The following is a 21,108-nucleotide window of genomic DNA, read 5'->3' on the forward strand; positions in this document are numbered from 1 at the left end:
TGGCGGAACTGAAGCATTTGAAGGTTGCTGTAAATTCTGATTTGGATCAGAAAAATCAGCAGGGGAACCCAAAGCAATGGGTAGCAACCCTTGAAAGACATCCTCTGAAGATGAAGGCATTTGAAATTCAGCCTGAGTGTGAGCTGAATTTTCAGAAAATATCACATCTCTACTTACAATGATTTTGTGTGTAGCAGGATTGTAGAGACGATACCCCTTGCTTTCTGTACTGTATCCAACAAATATGCATTTGATGGATTTATCTGACAATTTGTGCCTAAATTCAACTGGCACATGTGCATAGGCAAGGCATCCAAAGACTCGGAAGTGATCCACTGAAGGCTTCCTGTCATTCCAGACCTCAAAAGGAGTTTTTGTTTTTAAAGCCTTAGTGGGAGCCCTGTTCAAAATGTAATTGGCACACATCAAACCCTCTAGCCAAAATTTATGAGGCATGTGTTTGCTTTTCAGCATACATCTGTCCATCTCCATGAGGGTTCTATTTTTCCTCTCAGCTTTGCCATTTTGCTGAGGGGTCAGCCTGACTGTGAGCTGATGCACAATACCCTTTTGCTTGAGAAAAGCATCAAATTCTGCAGATAGGTATTCCCCACCTCTATCCGTGCGTAATGTCTGTATCCTGAGTCCGGTTTCATTTTCAACCATGGCTGAAAAGTGTTTAAACACCGTGAACACTTCAGATTTCTTTTTCAGCCCATAAACCCAAGTAAAATTGGAGTAGTCATCAATAAATGTGACAAAGTAGAGATGACCACCCAATGACGGAGTCCTCATGGGACCACAGACATCACTGTGTATAAGCTGCAATTTGCGAACAGCTTTAACTGAACCATCCTTCTTGAAGGGGAATCTATGCATCTTACCTAAAATGCACCCTTCACAGGCATGTGGAGGAGGTAACTCAAGAGGTGGCAATGCATCAACCATTGAAAATTTCTGAAATGTCATCAAGCTGTTGTAATGCATGTGGCCATATCTGGCATGCCATAATTCTGCATTTTGCATGGCAGCTGTAGGGGTAGAAACTGCCAGAGCATGGGCTGCTCTTTTCTCAAAAATATCAAGCTGAAAAAGCCCACGCAACAGAGTACCAGATAACATTAAGGCATAGTTAGTTTCCCTGTCTCGGACAGCACATTTGTCATCCTCAAAGATGACCTGAAATCCCCCTCTATTAAGAGTGGACACTGAAAGGAGATTTTTGGTTATGCCAGGCACATATAAGACATCTGAAAGTCTGAAAATTGAGCCATCAATTGCAGTGAGCTCAACTTCTCCTGTGCCACGTACTGAATATGAGGAGTTGTTGGCACAAGTGACTTTCTTACCAACAGGAGGTGGATGCAAGGAAGTAAAAAGACACTTCCTAGAAGTGATGTGCTTGGATGCACCGCTGTCAAAATACCATGTGTTCAGTGTTTCATTAACACTGAAAGCAGATGCATCTGTAGAAGAGTCAAAGCTGCAAGTCAAAAATGCATATGTATCATCACTGCAAGAGGCTGTACTATCCCGAGCATCTGGAACATCCAACCTAGAATCTGAAATGCAAGATAAAAAGGCATAATCTTGACCAACAAAGTTGGCTGTAGCATCCCCACTGTCAGATGCACAAGGGGCTGAATCTGAAACAGCCATTCCTGAGCTGTTTTTCTTTTCTTTTGCAATCCTTTTCCTGCATTCTGCTATGTGATGACCTGGCTTTTTGTAGTAGTGACAAAAACCCTTCTTTTTGGGCTTACTTGCATCACTTTTAGCCTTTTGTGAAGGCTGTCCTGACCCACTGGAAGGCTGATTTGCTGCTGTCTTTGCCTGTCCCTTTGTTTTTTATTTAAATTTTGAGAGCATGGCTTGTTCACCTGCACGTGAAGCCAAATTTTTCCTGGTCTGCTCTTCCTGAAGCAGAAGTCCTATCAACTCATGAAAAGTGAGAGGATTTGCACCCCCCCTCAATGATAAATTCAGCGAAGTGTGAAAGCTGAGATAAGACTCAAGAAGAGAATTCAGAGTGGTTGTAATCATCTCTGAATCAGGAATAATTTCATCTATGTTTAACAATTGCTCTCTGAGATCCTGTAGCTTTGTGAGGTGGACTGACATGGAGTCACCCTCCTCCATATGTGTATTGCTCAACTCTCTTTTTAAGAAAGATACCCTGGCATCATTCCGTGCTGCATACATGCTTTCCAAAATATCCCACGCTGCCCTGGAGGTCTTACACGACCGGATATGCGGAATGATTGATCTTTTCACTGAAAGAGAGATGCATGACAAGGCTAAGGCATCCCGTGAATCCCATCTCTTCTGCTCTGCAGTATTGACTGTAGCTGCACCAACAACTTGTCCTGCAGCTGCACCCTGTGCACGACCTCTTCCACCTCCTTGCTGAGGAGGGGTAGCAGGTGCAATATCTGCTGGTCGGATTTCATCCCCATTGACATAATCCCATAAATAGCGAGAAATCAGAATATTACGTACCATGAAACTCCAGAGGGAGTAGTTGGTACCATCCAACTTGTCTTCCTGTGAAAGACCACCGAACTGGAACTCATTCTGATTTTGATGGGCCATATCTGAGAAAGAGATTGAAGCAGATACAAAGCTGAATTCCCTTACTGGGAATAAAATGCACAACTCCCAAAAACACAGCCAAGCACGGGCTGTATATGCAACTTAGATTTCTGTACTTGAGCTGTCAGAAATCTGTCCAAGCATCAAAAACTCTCCAAAATCTGCCAAAAGTGTTCCAAACACTCCAAGAAAGGCAGTATGTACTGAATACTCCAAAAAATGCTCTCTCAACACAAAAGCCCCAATTTGTGGCTAGAAATTGCAGCCAGAAAGGGGCAAAATTACTAAAAGCCCCAAATCTGCAATTTTTAAACAAAAGCCCCAAATTTCAAACTAGATCTGCAATTTTGCTCCATATAGCTCCAAAACTGCACAATGATTGCAATGTCTGCAATATACAAAATGCCCCAAATTTACTTCAAAACAACTGCACCAAACTACGGTTTTCTGCAAGATGAGCCTACCCAAGAACACCTGTGGCTGAAGGCAACCGGTGTAGATCTGCAAGTATAGATTATACGGATGAACAGACTGTTGCCACACGTGTGGTACTGAAGGACTCCACGCAGATCTACTGAAGATACAGTACGGAAGTAAGAACTGTACGGTAAGTACAGACTGTACGAACTGTACGGTAAGTACGAAACAAGCCGTACGGTACTGATGGCGCAGGTACGGTCAAAAAGCGAATCTGTACGGAAGCAGGAGCTGTACGGGACTGTACGGTTAACCGTACAGTCTGGCGACGATGTACGGCTGTGAAGTACGGAACTGTACGGTAACCTTGTACGGCTGTTGCAGCGCAGGTACGGCACTGTACGGCGACTTTGTACGGCTGTCTTCACGGGGCTGTACGTCGGCAGTACGGAGGTAGTACGGTGAATTCCGTACAGTCGTACGGACTGTACGAACGAGTTGGAGCAGGGGGAGTACGTTGAGGGAGCAGGGAGCCCGAGGCTCTTGAACCCGCTCTGATACCAAATGAAGGAAAGGGAGTGAGTGAGAGCAAGAGAGATTGAGAGAGCAGGAAGCTTGGAAGCTGAAGACGTAGTTGCAATAGAATAGAGTGAGAGAGTACAACTCAAAGTGAGAACGATAAGGTTTTGTCCTAGTGACAAAACCTTAGTAGTCACTAACCATAGTTAGTGAACTAACTGCGGTTAGGGGGAAAAACCTCTTAAAGAGGGAAAAGTGCCCCTAACTAGCTTATTATATTACATTGGTCACTGCTGAATTATATCTATAATTCTAACAACCTGTTGGATTAGAATCATTGTATGCAATCAGATACTACCATTGAAGCAAAACAAAGCTCATGGTAAGACCTTTGCAACAAATGGAAAAGCGACGCATGAATGCAAAAAAACATGCCAAAAGCGCAAGTGTATGAGATGACCATAGCACAGAACATGGCATCCACACATAAATCATTAAGGCACATGGAAGAACAAAGCATCACGCATCCTTTCTCTTTCTAGACTTATGGATGGTTTAATGAATGGACACTTGTGGAAGGGTATGACCTTTCGACGGGACACTTCCTAATGAGGCATAACCCTTCACAAGAGACATTCTAATGAAGAGACATTCCTATTGTAATGTACCCTCTCATCAAGGGTCACACCCTTCACAAGGGGTACACACCTCTTCATGCACATACCCTTTGGAGTACACACCTTTTCATGTGTGACTCTTCACTCTCTATATAAGAGAGGCCAAATTGTATGGATGACAATCACATCCACCCTACAGACACTCAAGCAATATCATTATTCCTTTGCTCTCTGCTATCTCAGTCTCTTTTCTGTTCCTTAGCACAGTTCTAAATATAGTAAATCTAGGATTTCTTACAGTGGTATCAGAGCAAAATTCGCTCCTGCCTGTAGGAAATGCCCCCCACCTTCTAGCGCTGATCTGATACATTTTTGCCGCTAGAAGGACATCCGTGCACATAGTGCATGGAAGAGATGGAGAGGATGAGCGTAAAATTTTTAAACGCCTAAAGTCATCCTGGCCTCTCCATCTCCCTCACATCACAAGTTGATGTGAATGGACACGACCAAAATCGTGTCCTTTAAGGTGCTTGGGCTGTCCCAAAACCAAGGGACGCGCCTTTTCCACCATGAGACACACCTTTTGGTGACGAGTCTCGACTCCTCACTCATGGGACATACCCCATCGTGGGCAAAGGGACATACCTATTCATGCAGGGTCGCACCCCTTTTAACAATAGGGACATATCCCCTCATAAACAGGTGCACCTATTCCAAGGGTCACACCCCTTCGAATAGGCACACCTCCTAGGCCCAAGTACCTACAAAAGGGTACCTAGAGGGGTAAAAAGGGACAAAAATTAAACCCATCCCCTAACCCTAGGTTTACCCTAACTACCCTAGGGTTAACTTAACCCCCAAATTAATTTGGGGCAAATAACCCTTAGGCAGCCCAACGAAAGGTCGTACCATCCAGCCAATACAAAAAACAAACCGGCCGTACGGATTTCCCGTAGCCTGCGCCAGCCATCGCAGCCTTCCGTACCAGCCCTGCGCAGCAGTCCGTACAAGCCTGCGCCATCCGTACCAGCCCTGCGCAACAGTCCGTACAAGCCTGCGCCATCCGTACAGCCCTGCGCAGAAGTTCGTACAGCCTGTGCCATCCGTACAGCCCTGCGCTGTCCGTACAGCCCTTGCATGCGCAGAATCACGCCGCCGGTCTTCTGCCTTTTTCCGCTGCCAGGTTCTGCCCCTTTATAGCCCTGTTGGTATTGCCTCGCCTGCTCCTTTCCAGCCTGCAACGGGAGCACAGTTACAGCCAGCCTTTCGGTCGACAAACAAGGGAACTGCAACAGTTTTCGCCATTCTTTTCCTGCTAAATCAGCAACACTTGCAGCCTCCTCTCGCGATGAAGACAGCCTGTTGACAGCCCGGACCAGACAAGCCTCGAGCACTCCCCGCAAAACACTGCAACATGGACCTCCGGACAACGATTTGCAGCCTTCTTCTACGCAATCACTTGGCATATTAAAGTATTGCCAGGTGGAGTCTTTCCAATCTGCTTTTTCAGGATTCTTTTTAACAAATTACAGCAAATGAAAGAATCCACATTAAAGCATGGAAACCCCTGGTAATTCACCCGGCCATTCAAGGACACCTCAGGCACCTGCTACTACACAATATCGTGTTCAAATAGCACAGCCAGCCCATTTTGGAGCCCTTGCATCTTGGGTCTTCTGTGTCACGTGCCCTCCGAGTGACTTGGATCACATCCTCTACCTTCTGCGTGAGGCACCTCAATTACATTATTTCCTCAGCACAGTACAGGTTGTGTTCCACGAGACACGAAGATATCCGGAACACGATATTCCTCAAGAGTTTGCTGTTCATTTTTGGAGAGAGTTCTACCCTTCACCTTCGGCATCCCCAGGGTACTCTCCACCTCCTTCAGCTCCCCGATATCCTCCTCTACAGGGTGTACCTTCTCCCAGTCAGTATTTACATCCTGAAGGCACTCCCTCTCCTGGATATCCTCCTCTTCCGACAGCAGCTCCTTATCCTTTTTCAGATCTGTGGACTCTGCTACCTACCCCTGTCTTATCACGAGCAATAACACCTTTTTCAGAATCTCCAGTGTTACCTCCGACAGGACCTCCCTTACCAGATTTCCACGGGTGGTTCCATCCTGCCTCGCCTGCCCCCTCCAATATGAGCAACCTCAGGGAGCAGCCCGAATCCTCTTCCAGGAATGGTCCAAACTAGAGCGCAAGTTCGCGCTTTTCTTACAGGGAATTCCGACATGTCGCACCGTTCGCGTGAAGCCTCTCCCGAGATTAAAGAATCAAGTCCCAAAAAGACCCCTGAAGGCAACACCCAAAGTGAATCTCTATTGCAACTTCAAATATCTCAGCTTCAGGACAGCATCTCCGACCTGGTTCAAAAAGTTCAGCAACTCCAAGATTCTCGAAGTCCAGCACATACAGAGGACGACGTGACGCAACCCGACGACGATGCGGTTCAAAAAGTTCAACAACTCCAAGATTCTCGAAGTCCAGCACATACAAAGGACGACGTGACGCAACCCGACGACGATGCGGACTCTTTCCCCCCCGAGGTAGAAAATACTGAATTGCGTACTCTCTACCGATTACTTCAAGCTTCCAAAACAAAACGACTTGACGTCAAACTTCCGGAAGCCTACATTGGTCAACGTAATCGCCGAACTGTTGACCAATGGCTCGCCAAAATGCGCATGTATTTTGACACTATTGACCTCACGGAAGGCAAAAAGATCGCCTTGGCAGCCTCCCTCCTGAAGGATACAGCATTTCTATGGTGGCAAAGACGCTTAAAGGACGGAAAAAGTGTGTTAACGTGGGAACGTTTTGAACACGTGCTCCGTAAGCAGTTTGTACCTGCCAATGCGGACTTCCAAGCACGATCAAAACTTCGACAGTTGGAGCAAACGGGTTCCCTGTCTTCTTATATCTCTCAGTTCACCACATTGGTGCTAGAGATTGATGGTTTAACTGAGGATGATCGCCTTCATGCTTTCATCTCAGGCCTACAACCCTCGTTACGCATTGATGTTCTTAAAGCCAATATCACCACCACAGATGGCGCTATTGCTTACGCGGAGCGCATTACAGATTTCCTCAACACAGGGAAGCAGAGTGCTACTCGCACACAGAACTCTCCTATGGCCAAAGGTGCTCGCCCCCAAGACAACACCAGGTTTCGCAAAAACTTCGGTAATCAAGGTCAGCGACAGTCTCAAGATCCCCAGAAGCCTCAGAAATCATTTGCTGGATTCCAACAGAAGCACTCCCCCAAGGATCGTGTTTCTTCTTCTTCACAAAGTCATTACCGACAGCTCCAACATAAAGGTGCGGCCACTGACAAGAAGAACAACTCCAGCTCAAAAGGACTTTGTACCATCTGTACAGGCGACCATAGATGGTTCGATTGTCCCAAGCGACCAAAGCAAAATTCTAATATGGAACCTAGCACTTCCCCAAAAGAAGATGCTACCTCAGCACAAGACAAGAAAGGCAAAGCTGTTCGAATGGCGAATACCATCCACCTGAGCCTTGCCAGCAACCCCGAACCTTCCCTGGCCACTCAAGTACTTTGTGCTCGGACAACAATGGCTCTACGACTATGATCCATCAATCAGTTTTCGCAGCCATACTATCCAGTTTGTCCACCAGGGAAAACTTATTGAGCTAACTGGTTCTAGGGACTCTCCTTCAACCCCAGTTGCCTCTGCCCTACAAGTAAAGAAGTGGGTTCGTAAACGCCAAGCAAAGACTTCACTTCTGTTGGTTACGGCAGTCGAGGAGACACCAACAAAGGATCCTCCTGAATACCTCAACCAACCTTTTTTCCAGCCTTACCTGGATCTTTTTCCACAGGAATTGCCAAAGCAGTTACCACCTCGACGACCAGTGGATCACCCAATCGAACTTATTCCCGGCAGTAATCCACCGTCGAAACCTCCTTATCGGGTTTCTCACACTCAAAATGAAGAAATCCAAAGACAGGTCACCGAGCTACTCGACAAAGGTCACATTCGGCCCAGTCGCAGCCCTTTCGGATCTCCTGTATTACTTGTGGAAAAAAAGAACAAGTCTATGCGCCTCTACATCGACTACCGAGCCCTCAACAAGCTCACTATCAAAAACAAGTATCCATTGCCTCGCATTGATGACCTCTTCGATCAACTTCTACATGCAACACAATTCTCCAAGATTGATCTTCGTTCCGGTTATCATCAAATTCGTATACGAGAAGGCGATGAGTACAAGACAACTTTTCGAAGAAAGTATGGACACTATGAATGTTTGGTCATGCCTTTTGGGTTAAACAATGCCCCGGCCACATTCATGACATTAATGAACGACATCTTCAGGCCTTTCCTCGATAAGTTCGTCATCGTCTACCTCGATGACATCCTCGTTTTCAGCAAAACCCTACATGAGCACAAACAACATCTTCACCAAGTTTTTGAAGTTCTCCGTGCAAATTCTCTCTACATCAACATTGAGAAGAGTGAGTTCTTCAAGACCCAACTTGAATATTTGGGACATGTTATTTCCGCTCAAGGTATCTCTGTGGATCCCAAGAAGGTCGAGGTAATCCGAAACTGGCCTACTCCTAAGAATGTTCATGATGTCCGCTCTTTTCTCGGATTGGCAAACTTCTACCATACAAAGGTCTATCAGTTTTCTGAAATCGCAGCTCCTATGTCCGAATTATTGAAAAGCACAGCAATTTTTCAGTGGCTTCCCGAAACACAGTATAGTTTCCAACAACTCAAGCAAGCACTCACTACCACACCAGTTATGGCTATTGCTGACCCAAATCTTCCATTTGAGGTCATGACCGACGCTTCCGACATCGCTACTGGAGCAGTCTTGATGCAAGAAGGTAGAGTTATTGCTTTTGACAGCCATAAACATTATGATATCCAAACCCGATATCCGGTATATGATAAGGAGTTTCTTGCTGTTGTACATGCTTATCGCTCTTGGAAACATTATCTCATGGGTGCCGACTCTGTGGTCAAAACAGACCACCACTCTCTCAAGTATATCTTTACTCAACCAGTCATGAATGCTCGACAAGCACGCTGGGTTGAGTTTTTGGCCAACTTTCACATGACCATTGAGTACATACCAGGACTACGCAATGTAGTTGCAGATGCTCTCAGCAGGTTACCTCTAGCCTCAGCCATGGTAATCTCTACATTATCTGTGGATGTTCCGAACTCATTCAAAGGAAAGTATTTCAATGATAAAGACTTCGGCACCGCAGTACAGGTTCTTTCCAAAGATCAACCTTCGACTTCCGAACAGAAGATTTTCTCATCCTATTCTTATACGGACGACCTTCTGTATTATCAAGATCGCGTCTGTGTACCACATGACCAGGATGTTCGACGTCTTTTGTTAAAAGAGCATCATGTAGTTCCTTATGCTGCCCATCCAGGCATCAATAAGACTTATCGGTTACTCAGTGCAACATACTACTGGCCTCAAATGAAAAGAGATGTCATCAACATGGTTACATCCTGTTTATCATGTCAACAAATGAAAGCAAGTCGACGACTTCCAACAGGACTTCTTCAGCCTCTTCCAATTCCAACTGAAAGGTGGGAAAGTATTTCCATGGATTTCATTACAACACTACCACGATCCTCCAGAGGTAATACTCAGATTATGGTAATTGTTGATCGCTTGTCCAAATTGGCACACTTTGTTGCTTGCAAAAGCAGTGCACAGGCCCCGGACATAGCCAAACTCTTTATACAACACATCTTCCGACACCATGGATTACCCAAGAATATCATATCTGACAGAGATCCTAAGTTTACCAGTCACTTTTGGATTTCACTGTTCGAATCTTTGGGTACTACTCTACTGTTCAGTTCAGCTTACCACCCAGAATCAGATGGACAGACTGAAAGAGTCAACCAAGTTCTGGAAGAAATGCTTCGACATTATGTTCAGTCACGCCTCGTAGCCTGGGAAGAGTATCTACCACTCCTCGAGTTTGCTTATAATAACTCTTTCCATAGTGCCATCAGCATGACTCCATTTCAAGCAGCTTATGGACACACTCCGATTGTACCAACCAATTTTGTACTTCAACAGCGAGTGGCCCTAGCTGATCAACTGGTTCAAGAAATGCAAGACATTCTACTGCAAGTCAGGGATCATATGCGAAAAGCGCAAGAGCGGTATCAACGGTCTGCCAACAAACATAGACGTCACCTGGAATTTAACACTGGTGACATGGTGCTATTATTTGTAGCCCCACATCGCTATAAGACGGTTAAGTCTGTGTTTCCTAAGTTGCGACCCAGATACTATGGACCTTTCCGGATCGTCAAGAAAAATTCACCTTTAAGTTATAAATTGGAATTACCACCATCATGGGGTAAAATCCATCCAACATTTCATATTTCTTGGCTAAAGACGTACATTCCAGGCGATGAAGCAGTTCCTCCTGCAGGTGATTATGTCCCAGAAATCGAAGACGATTATGTTCTCCTTATTCTTGAGCGTATTCTGGACCATCGACAGCGAGAGACTCGACATCGACTTATCACGGAATTCCTTGTTCTTTGGCGAGATCTGGACGACTCCGACGCTACTTGGCAGTCTGATGAAGACTTACAGCAGTACCCTGATCTTTTACAGCAGTATTTTCAGAATCTACCATGATATTTTCTACATCGGTTCATTATCTCCACCAGGGTCTTCTTTTGAGTGGGAGGGGATGTCACGATCTGTGACGTATTCCTTTCTCTTTCTAGACTTATGGATGGTTTAATGAATGGACACTTGTGGAAGGGTATGACCTTTCGACGGGACACTTGCCCTTTCGATGGGACACTTCCTAATGAGGCATAACCCTTCACAAGAGACATTCTAATGAAGAGACATTCCTATTGTAATGTACCCTCTCATCAAGGGTCACACCCTTCACAAGGGGTACACACCTCTTCATGCACATACCCTTTGGAGTACACACCTTTTCATGTGTGACTCTTCACTCTCTATATAAGAGAGGCCAAATTGTATGGATGACAATCACATCCACCCTACAGACACTCAAGCAATATCATTATTCCTTTGCTCTCTGCTATCTCAGTCTCTTTTCTGTTCCTTAGCACAGTTCTAAATATAGTAAATCTAGGATTTCTTACATTGGTCACTGCTGAATTATATCTATAATTCTAACAACCTGTTGGATCAGAATCATTGTATGCAATCAGATACTACCATTGAAGCAAAACAAAGCTCATAGTAAGACCTTTGCAACAAATGGAAAAGCGACGCATGAATGCAAAAAAACATGCCAAAAGCGCAAGTGTATGAGATGACCATAGCACAGAACATGGCATCCACACATAAACCATTAAGGCACATGGAAGAACAAAGCATCACGCATCATGGTACATCAAGCAAAGAAGAAAACGCCATCAACAACATGTATTGAAAAGCAAAAGCCTTACCACCGTCAGACCACACGTTTGTAAATCAAACCTGACCACCTAAGAGCAGTGTCACAAGAAACGTTTCTAGATTTTTACAGGCGTTTCGTCTAGAAACACCTAAAAATACTATATTTTATAGAAGTTATATATACTTCATAAATAATTATCTTCAAATTCTCTCTCTCTCTCTCTCTCTCTCTCTCTCTCTGTGTCTCTCTCTCAAAAGAGCTCTCAGATATCCATATTGTGCACACAATGCACACATATTACACAATTGAAAGAGTAAAAAGATGCGTCACGCAGCCTATAGATTGACATTTACAAAGACATAGATCTTCCAGTTTATAGCATACACAGTACACTCTAGAGTCTAGTCTCGACTCTCTAGAGTTAGGGACCGCCACCCTCTCCAAAATCTGTTGCCTCATCACTGTCATCATCAGCACTGGAATCAGCAGATGGATCTACATCCTCTGTGGAGGAAGAAGAAGTGCCACCCTCGAACCAAGTAGGAGCTCGCAACTGATCTGAGTCCTCTGAGTCCGCACTATCTACCAATGCCGCCTCCTCCTTTGGCTCATCTCTGCCTCGACGTCCTCGGGATGACGATGCAAGAACAGATACCCCCTCGCGAGGCTCATGCTCGACGTTGATAACCACGAATCTGGGGTGTCCCTGTATCCTCTGCAATAGTAGCAGCACGTACTCATGGTGCACGAGCTCGAGCGATCGAACGTGTCTGACGTCAGAATCGAAGCATATCCTGTCGCAAAAACTCGTAAGCATCGTCATTCTCTCGACTGTGCTGGATGATGGACATGTCGACAGGTTTTAGCTTGATCTTGTCAAGATTGACTTGCTTGGGCTTCCACTCGATGCTACCGGTACCATCTGCAGACCTGTACTTCTCAAGTAGACGTAGCTTGGCATTGACATATACCAACCTATTGAGCTGCTCCACGCTCAACATAACATAGTTTACAAAGCATAAAGAAGTCAATTCTCACAACTTAAGAATTGTTTTTCAAAATGTTACAAGCTTGACGCTATACTATATAGCCTATAAATAAGAACTATAAGAAGTTAGAACGAACTTGTTTCTCTTCCTGGTGTATATGTCTGCACATATGCTCCATATCCTCTCAGCCGGACCTAATGTGCAATCTTGCGAAAGGATGCGGAGAGCTAAGTTCTGCAATGAGGGATTCAAAATCCCAAATTTCTCCCACCAAGTAAGAGCCAACAGCCTGTTGTCTCTTTCCTTGGCAATTGCACGGGAGAAATGACCCATGTCATTGCGGAACTCCACTATGTCCTCTTCAATGCTATTGCAATTTGCAATACAGAAGAAGACAATATAAATAATTAGATAATTCATAAATGATAATACAAAGTTGAAAGCACTTAGAAGTTAGTAGTGAGCAGGTTGCAAACTTGTACGCCATGCTACCTCACCTATTCTGGACCGTAGAGGGTAGAATCTAGACTCTAGAGTAGAGGGTAGAGTAGAGAGTAGAGAGTAGAGTAGAGTAGAGGGTAGGGTAGAGTAGAGGGTAGAGGGTAGACCGTAGAGGAAAGTAGAGGGTAGACCGTAGAGACTAGAGTAGAGGGTAGAGTAGAGAGTAGAGAGTAGAGGAGAGTAGAGGGTAGAGTAGAAGGTAGAGTAGAGGGTAGAGTAGATGGTAGGCACTAGGAGCAAGGCAAGCAATGGAGCGGCGCGGGAGAGGAGCGAAAAAACGAAAACAGCGGCCAGGACGGATGAATTTTCTCTTAAAAAGCCAAATGGGTTGTTGGAACCTTATTCTTCCAGCAGTAACATGCGACCTTGAGATCAAACGAATCGAATTTCGGATATGGAGATAGAGCAACAGGATGGTATGGTATTACAAGATGCTAATCTAGTTCATGGAGGTAGTTGCTTGCTACAACAGCAAGCAACCAGAAGATGAAAAACCAAGGCACGTTTTCTCTATGTGCATCAATGATGAAATCAATTGCATGCTTTGGTCACAATGTTTGTTTCACATTTTAGACAAACAAAGGATTTTTATATGAGAGGCATTCAGAACTTTCTACTTGTCTATTGAAGATGCTGGTTTCATTGACTCGATGCTAACATAAGTGACTAACATGGAACACTTTTTAGGTGGTGATACTATAAAGGTATGATCGTGACCTTTTGTGTCAAAAACCAACAATCCAAAAGGACAAGAGGGATTATAGGTGACGTTAATGGACTCACGAATCAGGCCAAAGTGGAGCTCAGTAGGACCTCATATCACTCATCCAGACACGTATCACTATCTAGCCCCTTATTTCCTAACCCAAGGCAACTCTTTAAGGGAGACCAACTCAACATCCTGGTGCCCATTACCTCCACAGGTTGATTCTTCTAGAGAACTGGATACGATAACTAGGATAGTTGTGCCAAGATGAGATCATAGCAAATAGGGGTTGTCAAAATTCCACTTGTCCATATACTATTGTATACCAAAAGGATACGGTTTGACCCATATGTTACACAAACAAATTGAGCCATTGACAAATCGTATCTCATAATAAAAGGAATTTGTACTTGTGTGCAAATGAAGATATTATGTGTGCAAATGAAGACGTCTTACCAAATAGCTAGCAAGAAAGTTATGTCAGCAACCATTATCGATCAGTATGAGGTGAACATCTTGAAAAGCACTAGAACTTGGCTCCATGTTAGAATTTCGCTTAGTCATTTTGGGCAACCAATCGAACTATCATTGCTGGAGCAAACGGTGGAAGCACTTTGGAAGAAGATCCTATAGCTAAGTAATCGGTGTAGCTTTAGAGTAATTAGGAGGTTACTTGCTACGCGATGGTCCACTTGAAGAAGAAGAAGAAGAACGATCCTGGAAAATAACGTTTACCACTGAGTACTTTAATTCTTGAATTTTTGCTCAAGTCGGGTGCCATACTTGGACGAACAAGAAGAACTAGCTGAGTTGTGGTTCTATAGTTGTCTGAAAGAACCAGGTGGTCAATTCGGCGTATGGCTTTGACAACATCATATCGTGACGCGAGATTAAGTCTTGATATGAAGCTTAAGTCTGCGCTTTCACTGAAACCTCTCGCACTTCCATTTTAAATTCTAACTGCCGGACATTGAGTTAGCTTTATATTTGGATTTTTTGAATGTTAAGCCAACCAGCGTGCTAGATGTCATGTCCAACGTGGACGCAGAGGCAGAGCTACCAAAGTTTTGCCGTGAGAGTTATGGAAAAACAAACATATGAATGTATAACATCACGAACTTTACCAGTACAGCAAGCATGCACCGACTCCAAGCAAGGTATTCCGCTGTGCCTTAAAGACCTGGAATAATGTAACAAGTTTTGAACCGTCAACAAAGCAGCCGATACTCTTGTGAATTTTGCATCACCATGATAGATTCAGAAAAGGGAAAACAATTTCAACTGAGCGTATAAGCCTCCTTAGATTGCAATAAGCTGCAAAATTCCCACTTACAGATCTCTCGTAGCGATCCCGCTCAAGAACCGTACAAACATCTGATGAACACTTCAAGCGATGTTCATTTTTCCAGAAAATGTCTGCAGAGGCAAAAGTGTCAACTTGCACTTCGAAACCACTGTGGCACGATTCAAACAGAACATCGTGAAAAGAAGGCGTCACCTAAAAGCTGGAAAATTGCAAATGGGACGATGCCAATGCCAGGTTGGAGAAGCGATGCCACTAAGTCTACAACACGGCGTCGGAGAGGGGCGGGGTAAGGCACAGTGAGTAGCAAAGCCAAAAGCGCCTCGGCGGTGGCAACCATTCCCAGCATCATCCACTGCAATGCCATGGTGACTCTGTGTGCGGGTTGCGTGTGCTTCTTCGCGAATGGGAGCTATGTATATATATAGATTCCTCATCCCCATCCATGCATGTCATGTGCTACACTCAAAGTTGAGCCCTCACTCTCCACTTAGCCAGCGCGTTACGCGCCTCTCCAACCTCGGGAAAATGGGAGTTTGAACACTATAGTAAGTAGAGCTTTCAGGGCTTGTGAGAGTAGAGCATAAGGTTGTTGCGAGGCTCTCAAGCTTCACATGCCAAGGCTATGCCACAATGGCCTTCATCTCTTAAAGGCCCTTGCTACGCTTATGTGCTAGCACCTGCTTAAACACAAGTCCATCTTGGCTGCTTACAACTGCTTAACACTAGATCTTGGAGGCTGGCCGGCTTCCAACAACCTCATCGTAGTGTCTCCATTGTACCTAATGTGATGCGAGGAGTGATAGACAAATAGATAAATCGATCAGCATCATTCCCATAGGGCTCTAATTATTGAAATTATCTCGAACCTCAAATCTATAAACAAAAAATACCAAATGCACATCGACTGGGAGAGAATCTGACCTCAAAATCTTGGTTGAATACAATGCAAGCAACCAGACCTCTGCACTGTTGCTTGAAGACACAGACAATGTAAACAATCATGTGCTTGTTATGAACTATATAGATTTATGACAATCCTTTTGATAAAAAGCTTAACTATGCTTTTGCATCTTGCTTTTCACACCATTAGATTTGCTTGAAATCAATGCCCACGATTGTGTCAAGTAGCTCAAGGAGACCTTTAAAAACTCAAACTTCTCCCTAGGCTGCCTGCCATTAACAAGGGGATGTAGCCATGCCGTATTCTCCTCAAGTGGGCTTTTCAAGTCACGCATCATGTCCCTATAGCATGATTTCCACAAATTCGATCTCACATGAACCAGGTTTACACGTACGAGGCCGTGCACAATAGCATATGCGCTAGCCATATCCCCAAACTTTGATGCCACTTTCTCTTGGCTTGCAGCACCGCCATTCTCCACAATTGTTGTCTCATGATCCAGAGGAACTCTTGCCCTGTGAATCCATCTCCTTCACAATCCCTTTATGCGACTTGAAGAGTCATTCACTCAGACAAGAATGGTAGACAGATCCTTCAATGACTCACCATAATTGGCATTATCATATACACTCCACAATAACACTGGGCTACCCCCTGTTGCTTCATATATCACTGGCCATACATCACTTTCCCAATCATCTTTGAGTTCTATCTCATAAGACGGTGCACAAAGAGTGGAGGAGAATTCCTTTGCTCCATCCCCTCCGCCATTTTCTCAACCAAGCCACAAAAAAGTCATGAGATGATGCAAGAATTATGTGATCTCTTTGAGTCTCCTTCGTAAAACCCACAAAGAAACTAATCAAGTTATTAAGCTCCATGTCATATCGCCCTTCCCAGCAGTTCAAAACCATGTTGGTTGCATCGAGTATTATCACAAGAATGACACTTCGTCAAGTGAAGAGTCTCTAATTGATCCAAGGAGCTCAAATCAAGCTACAATAAGGAATCACAACACGTAGCATGCAGGACCTTTAGGTTGTGTGGGAGACCTACAAAGCCTTTCTAGGAAAGACACTACCTCAACTGAAGAGTCTTCAATCGATCCAAGTAGCCTAGATCAAGTCTTAGTAAGGAATCGCAACATGTAGCACGCAAAACCTTTAGGTTGGGTGGGAGGCATGTGAAGCCTGTCAAGAAATTGCATTCAATTAACTCATGTAAATAGGGTGGGAACCCTGTGGATTCAATTGAAGAGATTCCAATCACAAGAAGATGCAGCCTCTCTCGCCTTCCATCACCATCTCCAACTCTTCCTCGCCAATTTCCCTTTTCTCTTCATCCGCTACCAAGATTTATGTAGCCAAATGGACTTCCAAGATGCCTTGCTCTGATAGCTTCTTCGACTGGCTGGACGATGCACACCACATCCAGGTAAAACATCCATCAGTTTGCTTGGCTCTAATGGAGGAAATTTTTAGTAGGCTGGGCTCTTGCATCGAGGGCCAAGCATTGGAGAGTGTGAGCTTTATGAATTGGGATGTAGAGATATGGAATCCATGCCCGAGGAGAGCTTTTATAGCTTGTAGGCAATGCAATTTGGTGCAAGACTGTAGTAGCCCATGTCGCATGAAGCATTGGCCTCTTCACAAGCCTCTCTTTGAGTCGGATATATTGAGCAAAGCTTTGAGCATCGCTCAGATCTTGTAACATGTTCAAGTTTCTGCAGTCATTCATGCTTAATTTCCTTAATGCAATAGAGAGTTGAGGTCGGTGAACAGTGTGAAGCAAATGCAATAGTCGATACATATTCTCTGCAAATTGGGAGGCAAACAAGTGGTAATTTTCAAGGATATACAATTGTTCATAGTTAAATCCTTCATAAGACTCAGATCTGGCAACCTCTCCAAGTCCTGACAATCCTTAATTTGAAGCTTCTTAGCTTGAGGGTGAACACGTGCTATGCTTGGAATAGCTAAATATTGTATGCTTGGAACAGCTAAATAGCAGCTGAACAAATCCAATCTACACAATGTAGGCCATATATTGGAGGGAGAAGGGGTGGGTGACGAAGGTAAAGGACCAAGCTTTCTGTGGTGAGCTCCCAAAAACAACGGGATACAATTATACTAGCATATGAGCCAATCATCAAAATCCTTATTCGTGAAATATGCCGCTCGTAGCATCTAAGCAAATGGGATTTTGGGGAGGCATGACAAGTCTCATTCAGGTTTTGAGATGATTTCGACAATGTGGACTGTAAAAACTTTGATGGACTACTCTTTGCAAGCATGGATGGTAAAATCTTGGATCAATTGTCTTTGCAAGCAATCTTGAGTATTGAGAGGACAATAAATTGTAGACTCTTACCTTCCTAGAGTGATATTCTAAAAAACTTGTACCAACTATGTGAATGTTGACCTCTCTTTACATCATTCGACATCAAAGCGAGTTCAGAGTGTTATGCGTCATAGGATCAAGCCAGACAAAAAGTGAATCTTTTGGCTTCGGAATAGGAATTTGTGTAGACCCAGAACCATTTGCAAACCTCAAAATTTTTAGCATCCCAACATATAATAGGCTGAGAGGAAAAAAAATCAATGCATACCTAAAAATAAAGCAAATTTCAGACCCTTAGATTAAAAAGAATCAACGGCCCAAAATATGTGGATTAATGAGGGCTCAAGAAAACCAAACTTCCCCTTAGGCTGCCTACCATAAAAAGTTGAGTATGTTTTTTTCTAGGTAATAAGATCCACCCACAGTCATGGGTCAAGGTAGCTCAAGATTCTATCTTGGTCACCCTATATGGGGGCGCTATTGCCACTTTCAATTTCAGTGCAACGCAAAAAAAAAAAAGATCATCAAAAGTTTATTAGCACTGCCTCGTTAGTGTTATAGTGGAGTATTGAAACTCTTTTGTGAATTTGTGAATTTCCAAGAATAATGTATAGTATCAACAGCTTGGATTAGAGATTCTTTTGCATCCCAAGTTGTGCTGTTGCACTAGGGGATCAAAGTGCATAGCATTTTTCTAATTAAGTTGTGTGTTTCAAACTAAAAATTTTATCTTTCAATAGTCCAAGTCCCTTTTAGATATAGTCTATTTTTTCATTTGCATCCAAAAGCACTTGCTTTACCACTATCTTAGGTAGGAGGTAGTGCCCACATTCACTTTTGCACTCTTGTGTTAGCACTACAGGGGGACAATTCGAACCCTTTTGTGAATTGTTTTTGCGCTGCCTTCCAGACAGCAACATTCTACTAACACTTTTGAGAAAAAGTGTCCTCTAGTCAATTTTGGATTCTCATTTTCCTGTTGCACGAGTGCTCTCTCTCTCTCTCTCTCTCTCTCTCTCTCTCTCTCTCTCGCATGCACTCTCGTTGTTTGTCCCCCTCTTCCCATATTAACTATCGATTCACTCCATAAAAAGTATAAAAGAATGAAAATAATGAAGGCAATGTTGTCAAGTGCATCATGTGCCCTCTTGTTTTACAAGACAAAAAAGGAAATACAAAAAAAAGTTACAGTCTCCAAGTTAGGAGACAATCATTCCTTAGGCAATAAACCACGTGTTTTTGGCCAAACACTTAAAGAACCTCAGTTCCAATATGAAAGGAGAGAGAGAAAGCTGTGACACTTATGAAACACCATTGCATTTATATACTTCCAAATGTGTTGTATCACTACCACCCTCAGTAGCTGCCAACAACTATACAAAACATTGTTAAGTTTCCCTTTACTAAGGATAGCATTTTTCCAAGTAGGCCAAATGAAGATAGAGAAACTTTGTGGCCAACTGCAAACTTTCCACCATAAATACCTAGTGGCATTGCATTCCCCAAAATATGCATATGGGATTCCTTTCTCAGCTTATAGAACGAGCAAATCGGTAATATTTTAGGATTCTAGCTAGCTAACCTAGATCTCACCAAAAACTTGCAAACTACATAACATAAAGGTTTAGCTTGAAGGACATGGTGGCCTTCCACACCTGTGCCAAATTTGGAGAGGCTATCCTATGAAGTATAAATCTTCCATTGCTCCTTAATCTCATCACCGCAACCCAAATCGGGTCAAATGCTTTGAAATTTGCAGAGATACAGCAAAGTACAGTCTTTCTTTAGATATGACAAAATCCCTCAAAGCCTAAAGGCACTCTAAACACTATACTTGGTTACTTTCTAATCAAGTCAATAAGCTTGGATGGCTTATTATAGACTATTTAGCTTGCTATATCATCTAGTGATTTCCTTATGGAAGGAGAGAAATATCTCAAAAATAACTATCATATGGTTATCTCAAAGAAGATGAAAAGAGGATGGAGAGGATTTGTATGAGAGTGAAAGGACTTTACAAAATTGTACACTTTATAAATATATTAGTTGACTATTGGGGCTAGACATTAGAATTGACTAGTGACATAGTTGGTAACCATAAGTTGAAGTTGATTAGTTAGCTCTTGATAAGAATTTTTACATGCAAAATTGGGTGAGATATTGGTTGATCATCCTTAAGACTAAGCTTTCCCAATTGCAAGTGTTAAAATGGAAGAAACAGCTAAGAGAAAATTAGTTTGTAAAGTTGAGAAAGCTAGTATTTAATTTAGAGATTGGTGGTTTGCAAAATAGATAGAGCCACTATAAAACTTAAGCTAATAAGGAAAAGTAATGCTCAATAAAATGTGCCTTTGCTAATAATTAATTGAGAGATTAGTGGTTTGCAAAATAGATAGAGCCATTGGAAAACTATTAAGTTAATTAGGAAAATAATGCCAAATAAAAGGTGCCTTTGCTTAGAAAACTAGATGACTATTGATTGGTAAACTCTTGGCATGCTTGCTAAACTATTAGCCAAGTTACTATTTAAGCTTTTTAAAATCCTTCCACATGTAGAATCCACAAGATCTAGAGCTCATAAGTTGACTCGAACTAATATTTATTTTAGAGAGTGGCTAATTTGCAAAATAGATAGAGCTACTAGAAAAACTTGTTAGTTAATAAGAGAAAATAATACCCAAAAGGAGGTGACCTTGCTTAGAAAGCTAGATGACCATTGGTAAACTCTCATGGGAAAAATGTCAAATTGGTAACTTAAAATATAGAGAGCATGCTATCTACTATCAGAGATCCTACCAAAGAGATAC

The 21,108-nt window shown here is 43.2% G+C and overlaps 1 protein-coding gene across 1 annotated transcript in view; it reads right to left on the reverse strand.

Moving 5' to 3' along the window:
* The window catches only part of LOC147886943 (uncharacterized), a 37,935-nt gene extending 22,463 nt beyond the window's left edge, over positions 1–15,472 (reverse strand). The window contains exons 1-3 of the mRNA XM_087394721.1: positions 15,253–15,472; positions 15,088–15,170; positions 14,879–14,934 (exon numbers count right to left, since the gene is read on the reverse strand). Coding sequence (XP_087250847.1) covers positions 14,879–14,934; positions 15,088–15,170; positions 15,253–15,424 — 311 coding nt within the window. The 5' untranslated portion in view covers positions 15,425–15,472. The remainder of the gene's footprint in view (positions 1–14,878; positions 14,935–15,087; positions 15,171–15,252) is intronic.
* Positions 15,473–21,108: the final 5,636 nt, after the last annotated feature.

The sequence above is a fragment of the Dipteris shenzhenensis genome, chromosome 23 (genome assembly GCF_047967505.1).
Source record: "Dipteris shenzhenensis isolate YYH24624 ecotype China chromosome 23, Dip_SZ_1.0, whole genome shotgun sequence".
NCBI classification, from domain to species: domain Eukaryota; kingdom Viridiplantae; phylum Streptophyta; class Polypodiopsida; order Gleicheniales; family Dipteridaceae; genus Dipteris; species Dipteris shenzhenensis.